Source organism: Ambystoma mexicanum, chromosome 9 (genome assembly GCF_040938575.1).
Source record: "Ambystoma mexicanum isolate Mex_15411 chromosome 9, UKY_AmexF1_1, whole genome shotgun sequence".
Lineage (NCBI taxonomy): Eukaryota > Metazoa > Chordata > Amphibia > Caudata > Ambystomatidae > Ambystoma > Ambystoma mexicanum.
The window spans coordinates 954,166,718-954,192,243 of record NC_090931.1 but is presented as its reverse complement, the minus strand read 5'-3'; the positions used below and the strand labels follow the sequence as shown (position 1 = coordinate 954,192,243).

Sequence of the window (25,526 nt, the reverse complement as noted above, 5' to 3'; positions counted from 1 at the left end):
ACAGATTTCGGTTCTGAGCCTGTGTTCAATAATCTTTCGCTCCCTCTTCTTGCAGGACCCTTCCCATATTAAGATACCTCACCAAATGGCTTTCCCCGCTTCCCAGACTACTTGCTTGGATACCTCACCGTTATTATTTATTTTGAGGTATTCATCAATCTCGGTCTCCATTTCTGTCTTGAAGACTGCATCCTTCCAGAGACCCTCATTACACCGCCATTTTCCTCCCATGATTGGTAAATTCTCCCACCGGATATCTGCTAACACCATATCATGGTCTGACCATGTAATTGGGACTATCTCCGAGTGTGTTGTGGTGTCGGCGAGATCTTTGGATAGATATACATAGTCGATTTGAGTAAATGTGTTGTGTGGGCTAGAGTAGAAGGTGCAGCCTCTGTCATTTGAATGCATATTTCTCCACACATCTCTCATTCCATATGTATCCATCATCTCCGCCAGTTCTATACAGTCACCACTAGTCTGGCTTCTCGATTACCAGGTTTGCAATCTTTGGCTGGGTCCGCCCACTGATTGAAGTCCCCACCTAGGATGATATGGCCTGAGGCCTCTAGCAGTATTTTAGGGATAGTTTTAACAAGAAATCTAGCCTGTCCTGTATTGGGGGAGTAGATTGTGGCAATCGTGACATTCACTTTTCCAATATTGCCTGTTACCAGTAGGGCGCGCCCTTCTACATCGGACCAAGTCTTGCCCACCACAAATTCTACACCACTTCTAACAAGGATTCCCACACCTCCTTTCCTAAGTGGTCCAGATCCCCAGAACTCCATCCCCACACGTTTCCCGAGGATTTGCCACTCCTCACCCTTGGCTTATTTTATCTTCTGTAATAGGAGAACATCCATTTTGGCCCTACGGAATTCTCTGGCTACCAGTGATCTCTTAGTTGGTGAGTTAAGTCCTTTTACATTGAGTGTCCCTACCCTGAGGGAATCCCATCAGCAGTCAATGCCATTGATTGTTTTTATGGGGAGATAGCTTGTGTTCCATGACCAGTAGTTTGTTTGCCCATTGAATTTCACACTATATCTAGCGCTTTGAACCAAAATGCTGCTTCAACCCCGTACCTTTTTCTGCTCTCCCTCCTGCCCCTCCCTTCCCTTCCCTTTCCCAGCTGGTGGTGTTCGATCGAGCACGGTTTATAGCACCAGTCCTGCATCGAACCACCTGTGGGGGTCGTTACTTTACGCCCCTTGACCTAATGTGATACCTCAATCTCAATTGAGCCCCTCTTGTGTCCCCCCCCAGTGTTCATGTCGTGACCATACTGTAGTTCCTAACGTGGCTGCCTAATCAGGTCACATTCTATACAGTGGAATAGGTTCCGTCATACCAAGTTCGAGAATGTTCAGTTGTCCCCCTCCGAGAAGACATTACCTCTCTGGTACTTTCTCGAGCCTTTCACCTGCTTTCTCCTGGGGCCCTGAATGCGCCATCCTTGGTGTTATCGTCTCGACTCTTCTCGATTGCCTTTTTCTTCCCGGGGCCCAATTAGCTCAGAGAGGCACGCCTTGATTTCTTTTTCCGATCTCAATCTTATCTTGGTTCCCTCATATTCAAAGGAGAGGGAGAAGGGGTAGCCCCACCCGTATCGAACATTCTTTTCTTTCAGCCGTTTTGTGAGAGATCCGTACATCTGCCTGAGAGCTAGTGTCATGGAGGATAGGTCTTGACATATTGAGATTTGAGCACCTCCTAGAGTAATTGCCCACTGCCTCTAGTTTTTTTGAGCACTCTGGCCTTGTCTTGAAAGCGATTAAATCGGGCGAGGGCAGATCTTGGTCCACCCGGGGGGTCCGTTCTGTTTTGGGTTCATTTATTGCAACGTCCGCGACCAAGAGCTTAATAATGTCATGAAGTGTTTTCCTAAGATCGCTTTCAGTTTCTCATTCTCATTCCGGAATCCCAAAAATGTGTAGATTGTTCCGTCTTTCTCGGTTTTCCAAGTCATCCATCTTGAGCTTGAAGTCATCTTCTCGTTACTCTGATTCTGTTATCCTATGATCGAGCTGTGCTTTCAGAGTATCTATGGATGCTTGGTTGTTCTCCACTCCGTCAAGCCTTTCTTCCATGTTATCTAGCCATTGTGCAATTTTGTCTATTTTGCCCCACATGTTCTCGATTTCTCCCAACAGGGCTGCAATGTCCCCTTTCGTGGCCGCTGATTCGTTTCCGGTGTTATCTGTGGCTGCCATATTGGGGTCGCCAGTCCGGGTACGCGTGGAGGTGTAAGCAAATGGGGCAAATTTTTGCCTCACGCTCATGTAGCCTTGGGGGGTAGCGTGGTGGTCCCAGTAAGGGCGAGTGGGACAGTACGTTTGATGGAGGTTTTGATGTGATAGCACTGTGGGTCCTTGAGCTCTGAGGGATTAAGCACTTAATTTCGCCCTTTTCTGAGACACAACAGTGTTGCTTTTCATGGGTATTCCGTTCTATATATAAATGGTCTGCGACAGGGCTGGTTCATTAATGTCTCCTTAGTGTGTTGGCGTAGTGTCTAGCTTTCCTGCGCAGCCCTTTCTTCTTTAACCTTTTGTATGGTGTTTTGGGTTGATCCCTTTACCACTTACTCAAAGAAGAGTCGAACCGTGGAGTCACGTTGCTTAAATGTATAGGAGGATGTCTTCAGAATAATTCCGGGATCTGGTTGCGATGTTGGGGCTTTGCCGGATCCACTCCTGTTGTATTTATATCAGGGTTTGAGCGTCTTTAGTTTGTTGACCACTTTGAGGAAGAAAGGGGCAATGTTGCTATAGTCCCTGAGGTGGGTACTCTTCTAGTTCTGTCCGGAGGATCGCACTGGGTGGGGGTCGCTGTGCAGTATCTTCACTTCACCTGCTGTGAGGGGGTGTTCAGAGCGCTAGTCTCCAGGTGGTGGGTTTGGCTGAGGTCTGCTGGGGCTCCAAGGTATGACGCTATCAGGGCACACAGGTTTCCCCTCTCTTCATGCAATTGGGTTGGGGGCAGCTGTAGTTGAATTCAGTATGGTTTACCACTGAACGTATTTTGAGGGGCCTGACCCTCTTTTGAAATTATGAGGCTATCCCCTTACTCACCCCTCACTCTGCTCTGCCCGCATAGATGGCATTGCGTGAATATAACTTCATTGTGCAGCCGTGGTGAGTTTAAATTCCCCTCCGTATGTGCTGCGCATCAAGAAATGATGTGGGAGCGTTCGGGTAGTTGCACATAGAGCTCTGCAGAGCCGTTGGGGTTTAATGGCAAGGGAGTCTGTTTGTTCGACTCACGGCCTTATGCTGTTTTGGGCTCCTTGTCCACAAGACCGCTGTGTGTTCCACGGGGATGTGCTCTGCATCATTCGAGCTGCTGGGGGAGTAGGGGAGTTTGTGGGCGTACCGGGGGCCTCACGTGGGCCGCTACCTCTGATCCTCTTCTAGAGGGGGGCCTCCAGCCATTCCCGCTGCACGGTTGCGCCCTGTGGTTCGTACCGCAGATCTCAGCGGAACAGTGGGCGGCTGGGGCCGGCCTCACGGCGGTCCTTTAGCGAAGGCGCTGGTCGCGAACAACAGAGGATCGGTTGCCTCGCAGCAAGAGACACCCACCTCTTCAGTCCGCTTGGTCGCTGGAGTTTTCTCCAGTTCCCCTACTGCTCGTAACCGCACCAGTGTGTTGCTTCTTGAGGAGCCATCGGTCTCCGTGAGCGCACGTGTGCCTGCGCAGTTTCGGTTTCACTTATCCGGTCCGACAGGCCCTAGTTGTGATGATATTTTCGTGGGGATTCCTGGCCCGATACCTGATTTTCTCCAGGATTTCTTCCACAGAGAGGGGGGGGGGGAATCTTCCCACAGCAGTCACTCGATTTTCATCCGCAGTGGGGTCCACAAGTGGGGACTCAAACTCAATCCACTTTGTGGGGCCGTAGCAGCGGAGCTTACACAGAGAGCATGTTTGTCTGTGCGCCCCCTGGTGGCCAGTCACCCTCCCTTTTCAAATCTACCATCATTCGCACCTCTTAAGGGGCATCCTAAAGATTAAAGTCACCCCTCCCACCTACCCATTAGCTCCAGGTACAACTGTGCCTGCACCATTTTCACCTTTAACTGCTTAAATGCAAAAGAAAAATTGTGATTAATGTGTGAGCTGAGCTATGATGGAGCTTGCAGACGGGCTTTGTCCCAAGCAGGCCACTGACAAAATAACAGCAACCCAGCAGTTCTAAGAAAGCATAGGTTGGATCTCATCCAGCAGGACCCAGGTTTAAATCGGGTTAAATCCCCAGTCAGGCGAACACAAGAAAACCCCAAAAAAACAAGCCTGCTGTTTCAGTACAAGTTTCAACGTATTCCTACACTTTTATTTAAAACACAACCATTCCGGAAAGGTTCATTTTTAAAATAAAAGTATACTAACGGTAAAATTAATTCTTTTAAAAAGTAGAGAAGTGCCTCTGCTAACCTCTCCTGGCCACTTCAACCACTCGGCGCATTGGGCGAGGGGATGCAATAGGGAGAAAAGGATGATGTGCTGCAAGGGCTGAAACATAGTTTTGCTTTGGCTCATTACCACACATAATATTGGTCGGTTTTGGTGGGATGCTACTGCCTGCGCTGTCTCCAACATAGTGGTCCAATTAGCATCGATCATTTTTTATCACTTAGCGTTATTAGGATGCCAGCCAATCAGTGTGTCAGGTTCTGTGCAGCCCAGCAGAGTAGGTTGTCAATGAGGGGGGGTAGTTCTTAAGGGTGGGAATAGGGAAACCTCCAATTGGATCATTTACTGAAAAGGGTTCTTTAGGGGATTAATGACAAGCAGCCAATCATCATGTCAGAATGGTAACAATGGTTGCAATTGTAGTAATGTAAAAATTGTTAATTCTGCTTTAAAATGAGTAACCCGGTAGTAGCAATTCGAGAAATGTTGTTTAAGTTCAGTTGCACTGAGCTGTTTTTATTCTTCTCCCAGCTATTAATGAAACTGGTTTCTTTCCTTGGTGCTTGTACACTCCTTTTTTGACTACTTTTGCATTTTTCTTTGGATTACCTTGCGGGACCACACCTCTCCACTTCCTTCTCTTGCCTCCTATTTCATCTCCTTGACATTCTGGCAAGTTTCTCCTTTACGTTTCCCCATCACCTCCTCTATCACCTTCTGAATGGTTTTCCACTTATCTGCTTCTCCCAATAATTCCTCTACCAACTTGTTTTCCCTTTGCTCTAGCTCGCTCCCTCTCTTTCACACTTAACCTCGTCTCACTATTTTCCAGCTCCTCGCTAAGCAGTTGATCCTGTTATTTTTTTTAATGTTATGTTATATAGTCTTGTAGAGCGCACGTACACCCGGAGGCATCTTGGTGCGGAGCATAGGCAGGTGGAGGAAAACATACATTAAAGTAAAAAGGTCTTCAGAAGAGGAGAGTCTTCAGGGCCCTAACCCTTTAACTAAGAGGAAATTTGCACTTTGTTGAGGGCAGCAAGGTGGATTTACAGTGGCTGGATTTATAAGGGCAACGTGTATTTTATGTTGCATTATATATTACAATAAAATATTTCACCCATTCAAAAAATACTTACAAATATATAAAGTGGAGTTATGAGGTTCCATCATGACTCAGTTCACTCAAAATATGAGATTTCTATTTTTGGAGGGAGAAAAATACAATCTTCTATAGATTTGTTTTTATTGCACTGAATAAGAAAGCAGAGAGAACCTTGCCCTAACAGTTTGTAGAAAGGCTGGAAGGTCATTCTAATCTGTGAAAGAAAGCATCAAAGAGTGCAGTGGAGTTTAGAAACATCTGTGCTAATTTATTTGTATTTGTTTTTTTATTTATAGAGCACTTTACGCTAAAGCGCTGAACATGTCACATCCAACAGAGTACAATTAAAACGTTAAAATATAATTCTTATATTTCAAAAGATGGGATTTGAGGGGAGTATGAAAAAGAGTAAGTGGATAAGGAGCGAAGAGGAAGAAGTGCGCTCAAAGAGAAAAAGAACAAAAGCGGGATTGAGCACATGTAGAATGAGGAACTACGAGTAAGTAAAGATGTTGAGATTGAAATGGTTGAGACGGAACATAAAAGGAGAACAAAGAGGATAAGAATGAGCCAGATTATGAAGAGATTTAAAAACCATACAGAGAAAGTTGAATTTCAACGGAGCGTGAAAAGATAGCCATCCAAGAGAATATCGTGAGGAAGAAACAGAATCACATGAAGAAAGAAGATGCAGAAGACGAACAGAAGAATTGAAAATAGATTTAAGTGGAGCCAATTCAGAGGCAGGATGACCAAAGAGATTACACAAGCAATAGAATAGGCGATAAAAGATTTAAAGAAATCAAAACTTTAGCCGCATGGAAAGTAAGAAACAGGTGTGCATTACGAACATTAAAGAGGTGAAACTGACAGGGAAAGTAAAAGTAGAGATAGGTGATGTGCAAATGAGAGATCAGAGTCCAGATAGAGACGCAAATTCCGAGCGGAGGAAGTAATAGGTAGCAGAGCAGGGGAAAAGAAATTGAAGCAGAGGGAAGAGGAGGGGGGGATAGTATTAGCAGGAAAAAAGAGAACTGAGATGTGATCAGCCATCAAGATTCAATCGCCAACAGGTAGGATGATTAAGTGTCATGGATGGAGGATGGAAGAGAAAGAAAGAAAGAAAGAGAGAAAGAGAGAAAGAGAGAAAGAGAGAAAGAGAGAAAGAGAGAAAGAGAGAAAGAGAGAAAGAAAGAAAGAAAGAAAGAAAGAAAGAAAGAAAGAAAGAAAGAAAGAAAGAAAGAAAGAAAGAAAGAAAGAAAGAAAGAAAGAAAGAAAGAAAGAAAGAAAGAAAGAAAGAAAGAAAGAAAAAGAGTTGGGTGTCGTCAGCATAAAAATGGTGAGACAATTCGAAAGAGCCAATTAAAAGACACAAGAGGCAAGGTATAGAGAGAGAATAACGAAGGGCCAATGACAGCACACTGGGGGACACCACAAAGAAGAGCGGTAGACTCAGAGGAATTACCAGCCCAAGACACTGAATAGGAACAATCAGAAAGGTAAGAACAAAACCAAGCAAGAACAGAACCAGAAAAATCAAAAGAGGAAAGAGAAGACAGGACTAGATCGTGGTCAACAGTATCGAAGGCAGCAGACAAATCAAGTAATATTAAGAGAGAAGATTGCTTTACATACTGTGCCATAAAGAGAGAATTGCACACCGAAAGAGCAGATTCAGTAGAGTGAGATGGACGAAAACCAGATTGAAAACGAGGAATGATAGAGTGAGCAGAACGAGGAGCTCAAGTAGCTTTGAGAGATAAGGGAGGAGATATATAGGCCCTTGAGTGCAGGACACAAAGTGCAAAGTGTAGCTTAGCATGTATCCTGTGCCTGCATTTACCTGCCCCCAAATCATTGACAGTACAAATTTGAGTGCAGGGGGGAGAGACTGGCTGCATTCAGCAGGGACCTGAAGCCAGCCCTTCCAACCAGAGGTATCGGGCGTGTTCCAGACTTATAGACATACACTGGCTAACCAACCCACATATGGGTGTGAGGCTGGGGTCAGCCCTCTATCCCTCTATGGCCATTAATGACCTTTGCAATGACAGCATTAAGGGGCATGTCACTCCAGTTTCAGAGGTGAAAACCTCTAAATAATTGGAAAGTCTAATATCAAGCGGGAATGGCTAAATGGTGTGATCAATCTGATGATGTAGTCACTACTTTCCCGGGGGTGGCCTCTCTTCATGTGGCCAGGGGACGGCAGCCTCTACCTGATCCTGATCCTGACCCTGGGGGTGGCTATACGAGGCAGGATTACATGAGAGAATGTAATCCTCGGTAAGGGAAGAGGCATCAGATGAGACATGGAATCCTTCTTTCCCTTTTAGTGATGTCCCCTCCCTTCCTCATGCCTCAATAGCCTATTGTGAAACCTCCTTCAATAACCCGCAAGACTTGCTGATGGCATCTTTCAAAATTCTGTAATCGATAGAAAGACAAAGACTGAGACGAGCAAGAGGATCCTTCAACATCCTGTAATCAATGGAATGACAAGAACTCATTTTCAAACCTATGTATATGAAGCCTCTGGGAATACTGGGACGAGGAAGAAGAATTAGGTAATAAGGATCACTAGAGCACGGAAACCAACGCTCCGCTCTAGTCATTGGAAGGAAGCACTAGTTGGCAGGACATTTAAAACCCCGACAGCTGTAGGAAGGGAGAGAGAAACTGACAGGAGCAGGTGGCCACTGTCAGATGGAGAGAAGGCCCGGCAAGAGCTCTGCTGCAGGCAAGCATGGGCGCAGAACGCAAGGCCAGAGAAGTGCTGCCTGAACGGGATCTGCTATTCCCTGTAGGCCGGAGAACCAGGAGATCAGGCAACGTGAGGTCAGAGAGCAGGCAATGTGAGGTCAGAGAGCGCAAGGCTGTCCGAAGACACCAACCTGACAAGCAGCAGCAGTAGCCGAGCACTTAAACCATAAAGGTCTGGATGGAGAGAGTGAGAAACATTTCACGAGTGGAAAACAAACCATGATCACCCGAACTTAAGTTGTTATTGAAAATCCCAAAGAAGGCCCATGCCTTTAGGATTGGAGTAATAATGAATGTCATAAAAAGCCTGGAGAAAGGAGCCATTTCTCCTGGAGTGAATTGTGACGCCAAGAATAGGAAGTTATTCTTTTGGGATACTAAGGAGTTGTTTCTTTGAACGTTTGTTTTGCTATGAAGAAACCAGAGGAAGAGAGTCATTGTTAACTGTTAACATTATCTACTTTGGTTGGAGTTATAACTTTTTGTTGAACTTGGACATTTTGTGCACCTTAAAGATATTATAAGTTACTCAACGTAGTGACTAATGTACTCTTAGTCCTGAGAACCGCCTGTCCAAAAGTCGCATCTGATCTTGAGTCGGCATCCAAACAGTAATGATTGCAGAAAGCCGAGGGAGTGGCCCAAGTGGCCGTCCCGCTTACAACTTGCCAAGGGACATTGCGCTGGAATGCGATGGCCGTTGCTTTGGCCCCGACTGTGTGGGCGTGCATGTTGGCCGGAAGCGGCTTGTGCTTGCCCTCGTACGCTTCCTTGATGGCCGTGACCATCCAGCAGGATATGGAGGCCTTGGAGGCCTGGTAGCCTGGTTTTGAACCTCCAAAAGTGACAAATAGGGCATCCGACTTGCGGAAGCCCTTGGTCCTGCCCAAGTAAAATTTCAGGGCACACCTGACATCCAGCCAGTGCAGAACTCTGTGCTTCGTCCTTGGAATCGGCAAAAAACGTATGAAGGACTATTTCCTCGTTCAAGTGGAAAGCTGATGGCACCTTGGGCAGAAAAGCCGGGTGTGTCCGTAGGACTACTTTGTCCCTGTGAAATGTGGTATATGGTTCTGAGGCGACCAGCGCCTGGATTTCGCTGGCTCTGCAAGCCGAGGTGAGGCCAACCAGCAAGGCAGTCTTTATGGTGACCAGCCTGATGTCCGCGGATGCCATTGGCTCGAAAGGCTTGTGCGCCAGAGTGCCCAAGCCTATGTTGAGGTCCCACACTGGGTGCGGCCTCTTGACGGGCGGGTAGAGCCTTGCGAGTCCCGTCAAATGTTTCTTGACGATAGGGTTGGAGGAGGAGAGGAAGAACCCCTCCTCCGAATTCCTGTAAGCCCCGATGGCTGTGAGGTATGTACGGCAGGTGTCCACCTGCACACCCGAGTGGGCGCCGAAAAGGAGAGCATGTCATCCAAAGTGCATGCCAGGGGGGTCGATTTCCTTGGAATCTGCCCAGTGGCAGAATCTGGTCCATATTGGGCCCTGGTAGCCTTGCTCCTTGCGCCCTGTATGATTTCCAGATTAGCCTGGGAGTGGCTGAGGTGCCGCAAAGTTACCTGCTCAAGTACCACGCTGTGAGGGCTAGTTTCTGTGGCACGGGGTGGATGACCTTGCCCCCCTGCTGCGCCAGAAGATGAGCTGGGCCCGTCGGGAGGTGAATTGGAGGTATCTCCGAGAGGCTGAGCAGCTCCGAAAACCATGGCCTGGCCGGCCACGATGGAGCTATTAGAAAGATATTGAGCTGGCGAGATTCCTTGATCTTGCAAATCACTGTGAATCAGCGGAGTGGGCGGGAAGGTGTAAGCCCCCATGCCGTTCCACTGAATCCGAAATGCGTCACCCAGGGAGCCTTGGCCCTGTCCCTGCCAGGAGGCAAACTGAGAGCACTTCTTGTTGTGCCAGGTGGCAAAGAGATCCACCTGGGGATGACCTCACCTATAGATGATCTCCTGAATGATGAGGTTGTTTAGCTGCCACTCGTAATTGTTTGCTCCCAACCTGCTGAGCCTGTCTGCCTCCAGGTTAGCTTCCCTCGGGAGGTGGATTGCCGCTGATTGCCAGTCTGCACAGAGCCTCCTCTGGTGTTCTGGTGTCTCCCGGCTTGTTGACGTAGTACATGTTGGACGAGTTGTCTGCCTGGATGAGTACAACCTTGCCCCTGAGAAGCTGTAGGAATGCTCTGAGCGCTAACCAGATGGCGTTCAACTCTAACCAATTGATGTGGTATTCCTGCTCCTGTTGAGTCAAGGTGCCGTGGACTGAGAAACCATCCAGGGTGGCTCCCCAGCACTCGAGCGAGGAGTCTGTGGTGATGGTGGCCTGCGGAGTGGGAGGCCAAAAGGGCTTGCCCGTCGTAGGTTGCAGTCCCTGGACCACCATGTTAGGTCCGGGTGTAGAGATGGAGGAACGTTGATCCTCTCGGATTGAGAGCCATGCTCCTGGTTCCATGAGGCCGCGAAGTGCAGCTGTAACCTCCTCATCCTCAGTCTCGTGTGTGGGACGGCTAATAGGACCACAGCCAAGAGACCCACGAGATGCTGGCACCACCAAGCCGAGGTCACCTCTCTGCTGAGGAAGTGGGCGGTGGCCCTCTTGATGGCCGAGTTCTTGTCCTCCGACAGAAATACCTTCTCAGAGCACGTATCCCAGATGAGGCCCAAGAATGTCAGAGTCTGCGTGGGCTGCAGCTGCGACTTCTTGAGATTGAGTGTGAAGCCCAGATTGTGCAGCATGTTCATAAGGGCATGGGAGGAGTGGTGAACCGCTTCTGGAGATGTAGCCCTGACGAGCCAGTCGTCGAGGTATGGATAGATGTGGAGGCCCTGCGCTCTGAGGAGGGCAGCCACCGTATTCATGAGCCTGGTAAAGACCCGGGGGGCCGATTAGAGGCCAAAAGGAAGGACCTTGTATTGAAAATAGTAGCCCATGATCCTGAACCATAGGCAAGAACGATGGGGCTGCCAAATCGGGACTTGCCCAATGTCTCCGCTATAAAAGCTGGTGTAACCATCTTGAATTTTTGCAGGGGTAAGGAGAGGTTGAGGGTGGAAAGGTCCAGCACAACTCTCAGGCACGCCTGGTTCTTCTTCTGGATGGTGAAAAACCTGGAGAAAAAGCCCAAGCCTCGCTGGGAGGCTGGGACTTCCTCCACTGACTGGCTCTCTACAAGCGATCTGATCTCCGCCAGAAGAGTTGCTGTCCCAACTTCAGGGAGTGTAGGGGAGGAGGGCGGAGAGGCTCGGATAGGGAGGCGGTGCCCCGTGGATACTACAGAGAGGATCCAGGGATCCGTGAAATTCTGGCGCCAGAAATGTGCATGAAGAGCAAGCCTGCCCCCCCACTGCAGACACGTGGACCCAGAGGGACGTGTCATGCCTTCTTTCCTCCGGAGGCTGTTGCAGAGGAGGGGACTGGAAAAAGAACCTACTTCCCCCCCTTTTTGTTGCTTGCACCGGTTCCGAGACGGCGAGTGGTCAGGCTGCCTGAATCTCTGTTCCTGGAAGCCGCAGAACCCTCCGTAAGTACGCCCCCTGTCGGAGCGCTGCTGTGACTGGGTGTATGACTTGGGCGTGGTCATTGCCAAGATGGATAAAGACTTGGCTGTTTGTGAGCAGTTTTTCTTCTTGTCCTTCGTCCGTGGAGGAGTGGAAGAACACCCCTCCCCCCCCTCGAACAGTAGATCTTATATGCATTCCTGGATGTCCGGGTTGAACTTAATTGCCTGGAGCCAGGCGGCCAGAGGTGTCAATATGGGCCACGGTGGAATCCATGAGGTCCTGCGTCACCAGCTTGGCCTCAGCCAGCCCCACCTTAAAATGTGATTCGCTCTGTGTAAGGAGTTCCGGGAGGAAGTCCGCAATCTCCCGCTATAACCTTTGGTTAGCGGCAGCCAGGATGGCATTGGCGTTATCCTGATGAAGATGCAAGAACGCGTTGGAATGCAGCTTCTTCCCATACGCCTTAAAGATCTTCTCCTCCTTGCCTATCAGCGTCAATGAGGAGGAGGCTGAGAACGACTGAGGCTTGGACTATAGTGATGCCGCAGCGATCACCAAGGAGTGTGGCTTAGGATGGGCCGATAGCAAGAGTGTATCCCCTGCATTGCCTGTACTTGACGTCCAGGCGTCGATTGACCGGCTGGACCCAGTGGGGCTTGAGCCAACCCTTCTCGGCCAGGGAGACTACATCGGTTTGCCGTGGAATCCCCGTTTTGGCAGAGGGGCATCGTGTAAGGACTTCCGCCAGAACCCCTTATGCCGGCTGCTCAGCCACATGTGGAGTAGGCACAGGTATTCCGCCAGCCCTGGCTGATGAGGGCGTGTCCGGATCCTCCTCCTCATCTGTATCCTGTGGATCAGGAGGATCCTGTGGAGGTGGAGGAGTAGCTGGAGCCGGTGGCTAGGGTACAGTGACTGTGGCCGGAGGCTGAGGAGGAGGCAGAGGCTGGTACGGAACCGCCTGAGGAGCCAGAGGCAGCGGCTGCACCGGGACCGGGGGTGCTGGTAGAGGAGCTTGTGGTGCCGGTATAAGAACCCCTCTTCAGGAGGCCAGAGAGGTGGTTGGGGGTACGGACGAGGTAACCGGGAGCCGCTGCATACCCTGCCCGTATGGACGCAGTGGAAAACTGCCCTCTGCATAAGAAGGATAGGCTGTAGGCCACGTACCTGGTTGAGGCCAGTCCCACCTTGACACTCGTTCTTCGCCAAACTCATGGAATGGCGTTGGGGGGCGGGGGTGCCTCTGTCTGGCGCAGCGGCCATCTTGTCGCGCTGCCTGCCACGTGCTTGCAACGTGTTGCTCGGCTCGCTGGGCCCAGCCTCCTCCAAGACTCTTGCGTGTGTATCACGAGGCCGACCCTGCTCCTCGGGCCTAGAGCCGGTAGGTGTGATACCCTCAACCCGGGGGTTGGAAGAGCTGTGCTTAGGCGCCCCCTTGGACGTATTGCCGGTACTAGGGCGTAGACGCTCAGCCATATTGCCCGTACAAGGGCAGAGATGACAATCTGGTACAAGAACCTTCCGGTCCCTCAACACTGCCACTGGGAGGATCCAAGGATCCCTCTGACAGAAGGCCGATAGATGCAGCAGCCTTGGTGCACGTGCTGGTACAAGGGCCTGAACGGTCCCTCGCAAAGGCGAGAGTCCTTGGGAAGGAATTTGCTTTGTGGTGTGCGATGGAGAATAGGGGCCCTACCTTGGGCCTAGCTCGGTGTTTCACGAAGTTCTTTAGGTCCTCTGGAGGCGACTTCTGGAAGAGCTCCCTCCACCTGGCTAGTCTGTTCTTCGGCGATTTCGATGACAGGGCGTCACGCGCTGTACAAGCTTGCCAACCGTGGTCTGGGCCAAGGCAAAGTAGGTAGAGGGCATGTGGGTCTGAAGTTGGGAAGAGCCCGTTGCAGGATGGACACCTGCTGAACCCTGTGGAAGTCGACATGCGCCGGGGAGGATCGTGACGCCTGAAGACCGAGTACCTGAATGATAAAAAAACAAAGAGAAGAAGCATCTGCACGTGGAATTACATGGCCAAAGCCAAATCCAGGAGCGCTGGTGAATTTGGCCTGTTCGCTTCGATGCAGAAAAGGGGACTGAGGTGTAGTGCCGGAGGGCGGAGTCAGGGCAGAGCATGCTCCCAGGGCCGCACCCCCACTCACCTCTAAATTTAAAGGGAACAAGGTTTTTTCTGGTGAAAAAGGTTTTGTCTCCCGTCCCTTGGAAGGGACGCCCGTGCAGTATGGAGGAAAGGGGACTGGACGTAAGAGTACAAAGACATATCCTTCACCTCTTTATTTATTGGGTATTTATAATACGCCTATACAGCAAAAACAGTGTTTCAAGGCGCAACAAGACAAAGGGCGGAGGAGAGAAATAGGGAAGAAGAAAAACAAAAAAAAGTCCTACTAGCTCTTGTGGCATTCGGATTGTGCAAGTAAAGTACCAAGAAGTGCAGGGGAGTCGGGGGAAGAGCTGGTCAGAACGGAATGCGCTCATGCTAAATAGGTAAAAGAAAGTGAAGGTAGAAGTGGTGAGGGCGCAATTGCTAGGGGAAGAGATATGATATGGCATTTATAATGCACCTATACACAAGTGTTCCAAAGAGAGGAGAAAGGAGGGGGAAGGGGGCCCCCTGGGCTAGGCAAGTGAAAATGGAGGCCAGGTAGACAAGTGCCAGGGGAATTTAGAGATTGCCTTCGAGTTCATTTCTAGAATGCAAGGGCTAGGATAAGATTTCAAACACAGGACATTTTTGCTTTGGACACCTGGACACACGACCGACCCTTACGTTTGGTTTGAATAGGTTAATACCGCCCAGAATAGGGACAGTGAGGCTTTCCTAACCCTTTGTTTAAATAAAAGTTTAAAGCAATCACTATGAGTCCTCTGAGTCTCATTCCTGGTTCGTAAAAAGGGCCAGTCCCCAGATTCCATGTTGGATGCTGTCATGTTTATGAAAAGCAACATTGTTTGTGTCAAATGAGGTAATGTACTCTTTACCCTTTGATTTTTCTCACTCTCATCTCTGCAAGCTGTAAATGCACCTGCTCTACTGGAGCATTACATGGCCTATCTTTCCCCCTCTGCTCGCTTTATCACAGTAGCTTTCTGATGCTTTTTTTTACAAGTTGCACTGTACGTAGTATGTAAAAACCTAAAAATATAAATCAAACTTTATTGTGTCTGCAAGGTATTGTGGCCCCACAATGCGCCCCATTAGCATTTACTTTAATTCTGGAGAAAAGGGGATCGTTTCCCCTTTTCAATTCTCTCATGTATGCACAGCTGCATACCCAGATAGTGAATATCAAGCCACAAAACCTTTCTCTAACTTGAATCCAAGAAAAAGTCAGAGCACTTATCAGTGGCCATCGCAACATCATTGTTCCTCATAGAAACATGTGCAGCTGGAGCCTGCAAGCATTATGCATTGATCATGGGAAGGTGCATGGTGAATACAGAATAGTGGATTTCCAGCAATGTGCCAGCAGCTTAAATGTACGTGGAATGCAGACCAGTGGCACACAGTACACTTGGTTCAGTTGTCCCGATTGCTGTCCCAGTAAGACTCAACAATGACAAATCTAAAGTACCCATTTCTAAAAGGTTGACTCCATTCAACAGCCTATTAGGACAGTGTTCACACGTTTACTTTTTGTTGATATTTGTGCAACAGATTTAAGAATGTTATATGAAAAGGAAACCTAAAAGTGCCATGTGGAAAATTAAAAGAATACACTACTCACTTTCGATAAGTGGTACACTTTTATCAACAGTAACAGTTTTCTTGAGCTTTCTGCCTTTATGAATATCCGTTAAAAGGGCATTTCTTCCTGCCTGTTCATTTCTGTTCAGGGAAGGTTTTTCTATATTAGCCTGCAAAGTAAAGGTACATGGTATTTACAAATATACCGGTCACATTACAATAAAAAACAGACACATTGAAAACCACCTTTTTTTAATAATCCATAATTCAGGGTAGAAAATCAAATCAGTCAGAAATATATCTATGATTTGAACAGCTCTGAACCCAAGGCAGCCACATATGCCTGGGACATTGCTATTGAATTGGACAGGGATTCGTTTCACATATGTGCAGTCATAATGAATGGCTTTGCCACTTTCTCTTTTCAAGGACAAGAACAATATACAGAAATGTTTTTAAGCTTTCAGAACACATGTTAAGGTTATACACTGTGTTCACTGCAATTCTCAAGACAGGGCACTTAAAGCTCTAAAAGCGATGTGCGTTCAAACAAAACAAAATGTCATGCAGAAAGCACAGCAATAGTGAAATTACGAAAAGGGTTCATTTCTAACTTGTACATGTTTTAAAGTCATTTTGTCAAACAATTATTTGTGTTCTGCCAAAATGACCATGCATAGCAACAAATCTGTTATTCCATTGCTTCATAATGAAAATACAGTAATGGAGAGTGCAACAATTCAATACACATAACGCCTATTTATTAAACCCAAGAGGTGTTTTTTAAAAAGCGTTTAGAAAATCATTTACATTCTCATGCATAGCACAGCTTAGTGCATTGTAAAATAGTCGCTGTTAAATGATTTAGTTCAAACAAATCCAAGCAACTAAAACACTAAGAAAACCAATATACTGAAATGTGATGTTATGCAAAGAAAAAATGCTAACTCATGCACTGAGAAGAAGCAGCAGATGCTGATTGGAATTTTAAGTTTTACTGGGCCAAACCAGCTAAGCACATTATTAATTTATTGTTGGTAGTTGTAGCGTTTTACAAGTGAATAGAAAGTATGATGCAGGTCATCTACTCAATTACTTTATTGCTAATATTGGGAAACCTTATATTGTTTGACTATATTTGAATACTAATAAATTATCTCTACAAAAGAATAAATATACAGACATGCTATACAAGAGAGTCAGAGGAGTCTTAATGTGTTTCTATTTATGCATTTAAAGACACTGGGCCTCATTCTAAGTTTGCTGGTCCGGTAACAAGGGAACGCTCACCGACACCCTTGTTTCCAGACCGGCAAACAACAGGTCTGACCCTGCCGGGCGCAGTGGCCACAGAGGGAAAATCTTCACGGGAGCAACGGTGCTGGTGCTTATGTGTACCCACTCCCATAGAGTCCAATAGGATTGTTATGGGAATGGAGACTTACAATTTGCTGGCGGCTGACTTCCCGGGCAGCCGGACTCGTAATGAGCCGGTGGCGCCGGGAAGTCAGGTGCTGGTAAAATATTACAGGTCCGGCGGCAACCAGCCAGTATCACCTGCACGGTTACCGCTGGACCCGTAATGAGGCCCACTGTATTGTAAGTGCAAATACTTGCTGGTTTAGTGATAAATGGTTAGGAAAATGTTGATAGCATGTCCTGTTTATCATACATACAAGGGTAATACGAACAAGTACATAAATACTGTAGAGGTAGACCCACAACAATATTGCTGTACAATAGTAAGCCTGTCAGGTGCTCAGGGGTAGTAGTTTTTCTTTCACAAAGCACAGTGACTCAACTTTCTCCAAAGTCTTGCTTCATTACACCACTATAATCTGCTGCAAAACCTGGCACAGCCTCAGGTGGAAATTTAGACCACCTGTGGGTGGTGGGGAGGGTTAGGCTGTGGCATGCAGTCTATGATGGAAATCATGACAAAACACTTTATATCATTTTACAAATATCATTAACCCCTGGAGATACACAAGTAAAAAGCCTTTACACATGTCCCAAATCTTGCACCATGTCCTAAACAAAAGCCCCTTCCACACCACCACCCTAACCAATGTCAGGAGGACACCCTCCCCATCGCTATTATGCCACTTCAAGGGGCAAAAGCAGTGAACAATGCCCTTGCCATGCAACATTTTAATGTTCCCGTTTCCAAGATACTGAGCCATCAAAAACACCAACCCGGAGATGATCTGTTAAAGCATCACTGCCTCAGTCCCTCGCTCTATCCCTCTGGTCTCAGCTAAGCGAGCGCTTGTGTCTGCTACTGAAAGGGCAGAGAAATTGGTAATCAGTCAATGTTTCAGTTGAGTGTCTTCAGAGAGCGATTCTGGCATATCGCCAGGATGCATATGACATGATTTCTATTTAACTCTGTAGCTAGTCCCAAATAACCAACGTCACAGGGCGGTTTACCACCCTTTTACTGAAGATAGACAATGTTTGCAGTAATCAACCTGCTGCACTGCCTTAGAGAGTGAGGCTTCTAGATGGTACATATTTGTTGGAAATGATGTTATGTCATGGGCCAGCCTTCTAAAAACTCACGTAAGTCTGCTTACAGTTGCAGAGATTTTTGCATCGAAAGCCATTTTTACATTCTAAAATGGTTTATTTTATAAATTGTAAAAAAAAAACACAATAATTAGAAAAAACATTTCAGTAAGCAATATGATGGTGTCATCAGCTTCAATAATGTCCACAGATATAATAACATAATATAATTCCGAAAAGCCAAATAGCAAAATGTTATCTGTTTATGGCATGGAAATGTGATATGGAAATGCTATTTTATCCGTTGGTACATTCTTGGCTAGCACTCTTCATTGTAAGTCTTTGCTCAGAGCTCCATAAGCAAAGCCAACAATCCATTGTGTGAATCAACAGATCCAGTACAAGGCTTCCTAATCTGTAAGGTTATCTACCAAGTACAAATACCCATTGCATTGACACATCTCCATTTCATGTCTCTTCCGGGAACATGGATTGCTATGAAAAAACCTTCCCTTTCCTCTCCGAGGGTCTGGCTCCTTGGTGTCTATCTCACTCTGACCACCTTTACAGTGTTCTTCTAATATTTTATTTAATTTATTTATTGCATTTCGTTATACACCCGACCCTCGGGTATCACGGCGTAGGTGACAAGAATACTTAGTAGGTTACAAGAATACTTCGTACTTCGTTTTACATGTTGGAATCTTTGTGAACATACAATCAGTAATTACTGTAACACAAAATACATTTACATGGTTTTATCTCTACACAGAGGGGTATAGAAGACACTAGGTATTTACTTTGAGAGGTTGGTAGTTATGCTGGAGGTGGCGGGCTAGTTAGAATTTAATACCAATGTTTTGAGGATTTTCTTGAATTTGGGGAGGGATACCTCATTGATGAGTTCCAGATTATTGGGGCAGCCACTGGGAAGCTAGAGTTTCCTGTTCTTACATTTTTTAAGCGTGGGATGCATAGAAGTGTGTCTGTGTTTGATCTAAGTGTTCTTGAGGAGACTTTGCGGGTGAGGCATTGGTTGAGGTAACTTGGTGCTGAGCCTGCTAGGCATTTGTGTGTTATGGTGATGGTTTTGTGTAGGATCCTGGCTTGTATGGGTAGCCAGTGTGATTCTCTTCGGTGGAGGGTAATATGGTCTCTTTTCTTTTATGCCTAGTGCTGCTCGGAAGGCTTTGTTCTGAATCAATTGCATTTTGTTCAGGTTTCTTTTGGAGGTCCAAGAAGAAGTATGTTGCAATACTCAAATTTTGCCAAAATGAGGGCTATGGCAAGAGTGGTGCAATTTTGGGGTGTGAGGAACGGTCTGCTAAGTGCTATGAGCTTAGCTGTGTGTGCTGTGGATGAGGAGAGTGCGCATATGTGTTTGCACATCGTGAGGCTGGAGTCTAGATTGACCCCTAATGTTTTGACTTGTTTGGAAATATTGATTGGAGTGCCATCAATGATTATGGCTGAGTATTGTCGGTGAAGTTTACTTAGTCGATCTGGGGAGCCTAATATGATAATCTTTGTCTTTTCTCCATTTAGGCAGAGGCTACTGGTTGCCATCCAATACTGGATAATGGAGTAGATTTTATTGATAGTAATAGCGTCCAGTTCAAGGTGACCTGAGATCGGGATGAGTATTTGTGTGTCATCTGCGAAGTTGGTATATTTAACACCCATGGCATCGAGTGCTGAAAAGAGTAATTTTGTATATCCGTTGTCGAGTGTTGGGGATAGGCAGTAACCCTGTGGGACTCCCAGTTGGACTGTGATGGGTCTGCTGTAACATCACCTATTGCTACTCTCGAGGTGCGGTCTGCCAAGAATGATTTGATCCACGCAGTGGCCTCTTATGCAAAAGTGGTAGTTATTGGTAAGCGTGAGACACATTTTATTATAATCTACTAAACCGAAGGCCGCAGAAAGGTCTAAAGGTAGTAAGATGCAGAGTTTGCCTGAGTCTCTAATGGCGTCCATCTGTTTATTGAAGTCCAGTTAGGCAGTCTCTGTAGTGTGTCTAGGACGGAATCCTGATTGTCTTTCTCCTAATAGTTGGCTATTTTCGAGGTGAGATTGGACTTGCGTGTAAGCGATTTTGTCTATTATTTTGAAGGAGGAAGGGTCCTATGGTAGTGGGTCTATAGTTCGTGGGGATGGTCGGATCTAGTGATGGCTTTTTGAGAAGTGGTGTGACCCAGGCTTCTTTGATGTTAGTCGGGACAGTGTTAGTCTTGAAAGAGGCATTGACAAATTTGGTGATGAAAGGAGCTAGTATGGGATCGCAGTTTTTGACTAGTTTGGATGAAAAGCTATCTCCTTTACAGTTTAAAGGTTTGAGTGCAGCTATTGTTTTAAGTACGGAATCTGAGGTCACTGGTTTGAACTGAAATTCTGGCAAGTTAGTGGCATTGTGATCTAGTGTTGATGGGACTGGCTCGGTGGTTTATACTAAGAGTTTTCTGTGTGAGTTTATTTTGTTTTGGAGTGTGTTTATCTTGGATGTTAAGGCATCCTGGATGGTGGTGCACCAATCTTTGTTTACATTGACTAGGCGGGGTGGGCTAGGGGTTTCTAATTCTCTGATGATGTAGAATAATTCTTTACTGTTTGAGGTGGCATTGGTGATACGTAATACGTAAGTTGAGGGATTTAGCTTTCTGAGTGAATACTTCTGCTTTATAAGCTTTGGATTTGAGTTCCAATTGTGTTTTGGACTCTTGGTTAGGGTTTATCCTGTGGAGATGTTCTTGTGCTCTTTTTTTCTTCTGAGTTCGATAAGGTGGTCGTTAAACCAGATGTTATTACGTTTGAGCTTGGGGGTTTTAAGTTTGAGAGGTGCTAGTTCATCTACAGCGGTTTTGAGGCAGCAATGGTAATGTGATATGTTGTCTGGGTTGGAATCGTCTATGGGATGCGCATAGAGCAGTTTGTCCAGCAGTGGGGTTGGTGGGTTTCTTGGAGTTTCTTGCAAGTACTGGGATGGGGGTGTTGTGGTGGGTGTGGTATTCCGATAAGTAAGTGGTCTGTCCATGAAATCTCTACGATTTCGTCAATCAGTACTGTGGTATTCAGTGCCAGATCCAATCTAGGATTCGACCTTTAGCATGAGTTGGGGCAGTGACGATTTGTGAAAATTGCATTTCTACGAATGCATTGTGGATGGCGGTGTGGATGGCGGTGGCCTTTAGGTCGGAGGTATCGTTGAATCTTTCATTGACATCTCCTAGAAGAATGTATTTGGTGGAACTAGGGGTTCTATAGGCTATAGGCTATAGGCTATAGGCTAAGAAAGTTGATAGTGGTTTTAGGGTCGGTAGTTAATTTGATAGCTAGAAGTTCGTATCCTGGTAAAGTTTCTGTTTTTCATTCTCTAAACTGGAGGGAGCATCTGCATATGATGGCAACTCCTCCACCTGTGGTGTCTTTGTGATCTGTTCTGAGTATCATGTAGTCTGTTGGAATGGCTATGGTAAGTAATGGGCCCGATGCTGAATGTAGCCAGGTTTCTGTTAGGACTATGAAATCGAGTTCATATTCAAGGATGATGTAATGTATGTTAATGGCATGTGAATCTAATGATCTTACATTGATCAATGCACCTTTAATGGCGGTGTGTTCAAATTAATGGTGGGTTTGGGTATTTTTGGTGTTGGGGAGTGCGCTTGTGGTGGCAGAACGATCGACTGGGGTCTTCCAATTTTCCGGTTGTGTTTGGCATAGGATGGTCTGCTTGGCTTTGCGGTTATACGGAAATTGGTGTTATGATGCATGTCATTGATTGTTATTTGTGTGTTGTGTAGTGTTGTTATTGCGGACGGTCCAGGAGGATAGTCTTTTTTTTTTCTCATGGTACCTAGTATGGGCTTGGTGCAGATGGACCTTGGTGTATATGAGGTGCTAGGTGTTCTAGTAGAGAGTCTGGCTTGGCATAATCTATGATAGAGGTGTAGTGGTGGGTGTTATGGATGTGGTGGTGGGCGTGGGTGTGAATGGTGGTATGTTCGGTAGGAATGGGGTTGGACATGGTAATGGATGATGTCTTGGACAGTATAGGCCTGATTCTAGTTCTAAATTTCCTCTAGAGCAAGGGGTGAGGTCTAGTGGGTAAGAGAGCCTTGCTTTGGATGTGGTGAGTGGGTCTGTGGCTGTGATAGGTTTGATATGAGAGTGGGGTAGCTGTTGGGCGTTCATGGTTGCTAATATCAGTTTTGTCAGCATACCCATCGTTGTGCCTACTATCCTACTAGGTTTGAGATACATTTGTCTGGTATTCTCTCTATATGTGATAGAGTGTGTGGCTTCAAGGGCTATATGGTGCTAATAAGCAGTGGGCCTGCGAGGTGCAATTGTTACTTCGGGTCATAAAGGAAGCGAGTACAGTTGTGAGGCAGTGTGACACTAATGCAAGCAAAATACCAACAAAATATGGAGTCAAACAATTTGCCACTAGGGCAATCACGATACAGTAGTCAGTTCAATAACAGTAATGAAAGCAGGTACAATTATCATACTGCGGTCAAGTGGAGACAGCATACAAATGTGACGCAGTGTGCCACTAGTGCATTCAAAAAGCAATGATAGAGTCATACAGTTAGCCACTAAGGTAGGCACAATACGATTGTTAATTAGGATTAGAAGGCAGCAATACAGGCGGCATGCAGTGGTCACACAGTGTTCATTTAGGTATGCGTGTTGGGCAGTGAGTGGAGGGCATGCAATTGCTACTAATGTGGAGGCGAGACTTCATGCCTAGTGGCAAGGTGGGTGGACATAATCAAAGATGATTATCAGTGGAGAGCTGGTGAGTCAAACAGTGGGCGCGAGGGTGTTATAAACGAGGAGGAAATTCAGTCGATTAGCAGGCATATAGAGTAGAGCACCAATACCAGCTGCACCTCCTGAGAGGTATTCTTCATTTCCTCTCCTTCCCCCAGAAGCTCACTGTCTCCAGAGCCCTGGTCCTCTCTAGGCTGGCCTATTGTAAAAGCCTCTTTCTAAATCTACCTGCCTTTATTCTCCACCCTTTACAACTCATCCAGAACAGGACTGCAAGACTTGTCCTTGACCTCAAGCCCTGGGATTGTATCTCTACAGCCTCACCATTTCTCCATTGGCTCCCTGTGGATGCAAGGATTACATTCAAAACCCTCTGCACAAGGTACCTGCTCACCCTGCCACCCACTCGCACTGCCTCCAGGCAATCCCTGCACTGGGGTCTGTATCTGTAACCATACAGCCCTCCCCCCTTTTTGTTCCTGCACTTAACAGACATACCCAGTCTCATCCCAGCACTTGCCGTGCTGGCTGCACTACCACTGTTTGTTGTCTTTATTATTTATTTTATTTTCTTTGCTCCACAATTTCCACTTCTCCCCCTTCCATGCACTTTTCTCCTTTCCTTCTCCCATGCACTTGCGCATTCTCAATGTAACTGGGCCTAGTAAGATTGTTGTTTTTGTTTCCCCTTGTTCCCCTCCCTTGCCTTGTCACGCTCTGAAACACTTGTGTACGAGAGCGATACAAATAAAATATCATATCACTGCCGATCTCGGGGTGCAACAGGGAGCATATGGCTAACTTACACAAATAGGCCAGGATGCAGGTAGGTATATGATATTAGGTGATAAGAGTGGTTTGGTTTTACTGGAGTACAGAAATGGCTGTGCTCCCCGTCCACACCACACTTGCTTTTTCTGCCGCTGTAGGTTGTTTGAGTCAGGACATTGCTAGTGTCTTTAAGAAAAGATCAAGTGTTCCATGCTATTGGGCCTCATCACGACCCAGGCGGTAAGTTACCGCCTGGGCCGTGACTTTACCACCATGGCGTAAACTATGTTTACGCCATGGTGGTTGGCGGACTTACCGCCCCATTCGGACCTTGGCGGGGCGGTAAGTCCCCAATCCCCATTTACCCTTCCCCATTCCCATTTTTGCCCCATAGGGCATAATGGGAGTGGGGAAGGCGTTAATTACGCCACCGTAAATTACGGTGGCGTAATTAACTCCATGGTCCCTTAGCGCCATGGATTTTAACACCTGCTAAAAGCAGGTGTTAAATTCGCCATGGCGCTAAGGGACCTCGTACTCAGGCGGTAAGGGTCGGCGCTGTTTACGGCGCCGTAAACCCCTTACCGCCTGGGTCGTAATGAGGCCCATTGTCTTTAAGAAAAGGTAACTTTCCATAAAGTACTGCATAGGAACTTGCTTTAGTAAATCATTTGTCATTCAATATCAGACAGCACACAGATCTGTGAATTCATTATGAAATTGAGGGAGCAAATTAGTAGGTGACAATGAGATTGTGTGTAAGTAACTAAGTGAGTTGGGGGGTTAGGGCGGGACTGTATAATGTTTTGTTTTTAAATTCGTCACAGAAGGCTCAATACAAATCCTCCAAGTCTGTATGATTCTTCAGTGCCTGTCTCTCTCCTCATTTAAAAAGTGCCAATCCTCTCTACACCAAACGGCCCTACTCCCCAGATCAGCATTTATCACAGGTTTCCCCCTACTGTATGAGTTTTTACTTGTACTAGAGAGAAGGACCTTATTTGGAAAATCGCCTTCTGAGACTTCCTAGACTGGTCCTGTACCGCCCAGTCGTTATTAAGCTAAAGGCTACCCAATTCGTTCCTCTTTCTGTCATGGCCACATACTCCTCTTCCTTTCACTTTGAGAAGTTCTTCTCTTACTACTCTCCTCCTTCGGACTCCACTGTCCTCTTGTACTTATCCGTGTGTCTTCCTCCAAAGTCTCTCACTCCTTCTAGGTCTCGATTCCATCCTTTGATGTAATTACTTTACCACGACACTGCTACTCCTTCCTCCACCCTGCTACTACCGCTTCCTCACTACTACTCCTTCCTCCACTCTATAACTCACTCTCTCCACTAATACTCCCTCCTCCAGATTACTACTCCACCCCACCTTTTACTCAAACACCCTAATTTCGCTCCCACAGAAACACTTCACATTAACTTCCTACACTTCCTCTTCTAAACACTCATTCACGCATGCTTGCAATACAATACCACTTGCACTACATCTAAATCTGCCTGCCTCCACTCTCCGCAACTTATCCAGAACAGGACTGCGAGACTTGTCCTTGGCCTCAAGTCTAGGGATCGTATCTCTCCAGGACTGAAATCTCTGCACTGGCTCCTAGTGGCTGCGAGGATTAAGTTCAAAACCCTCTGCAGTGTACACAAGGCCTTCTGGGGTCGGTGGCCGCAATACCTTCAACTCTCTCTTCCTAAATATCTTCCTTCTCGAGCTCTTCGCTCATCCTCCTCCAACTCCCTCAGGGTCAGTCGCTTTTCCAAGCAACCAGTTGGTGGCAGATCATTCTCTTCAGCAGGGGCCTCCCTCTGGAACAGCCTTCCTGTCTCCCTGAAACTTGAGAACCATCTGCGGTTCCGGAAGTACCTCAAAACCTTCCTCTTTGCTTCTGCTTTCTCTCCTCATCTCCCCTGCTGAATTCTTGACTGAAATTGCACTGGTTACCTGGCCACCCTTTCTGATCTCTGGGC

At 46.8% G+C, this 25,526-nt stretch overlaps 1 protein-coding gene across 9 annotated transcripts in view; it reads right to left on the bottom strand.

Annotated features, from left to right (window-relative positions):
• The window catches only part of WIPF1 (WAS/WASL interacting protein family member 1), a 906,211-nt gene that overhangs the window by 132,809 nt on the left and 747,876 nt on the right, over positions 1-25,526 (bottom strand). For all 9 annotated transcript variants that reach the window (XM_069616149.1, XM_069616153.1, XM_069616147.1 and 6 more), the window contains one exon: positions 15,531-15,660. In XM_069616149.1, coding sequence (XP_069472250.1) covers positions 15,531-15,660 — 130 coding nt within the window. The remainder of the gene's footprint in view (positions 1-15,530; positions 15,661-25,526) is intronic.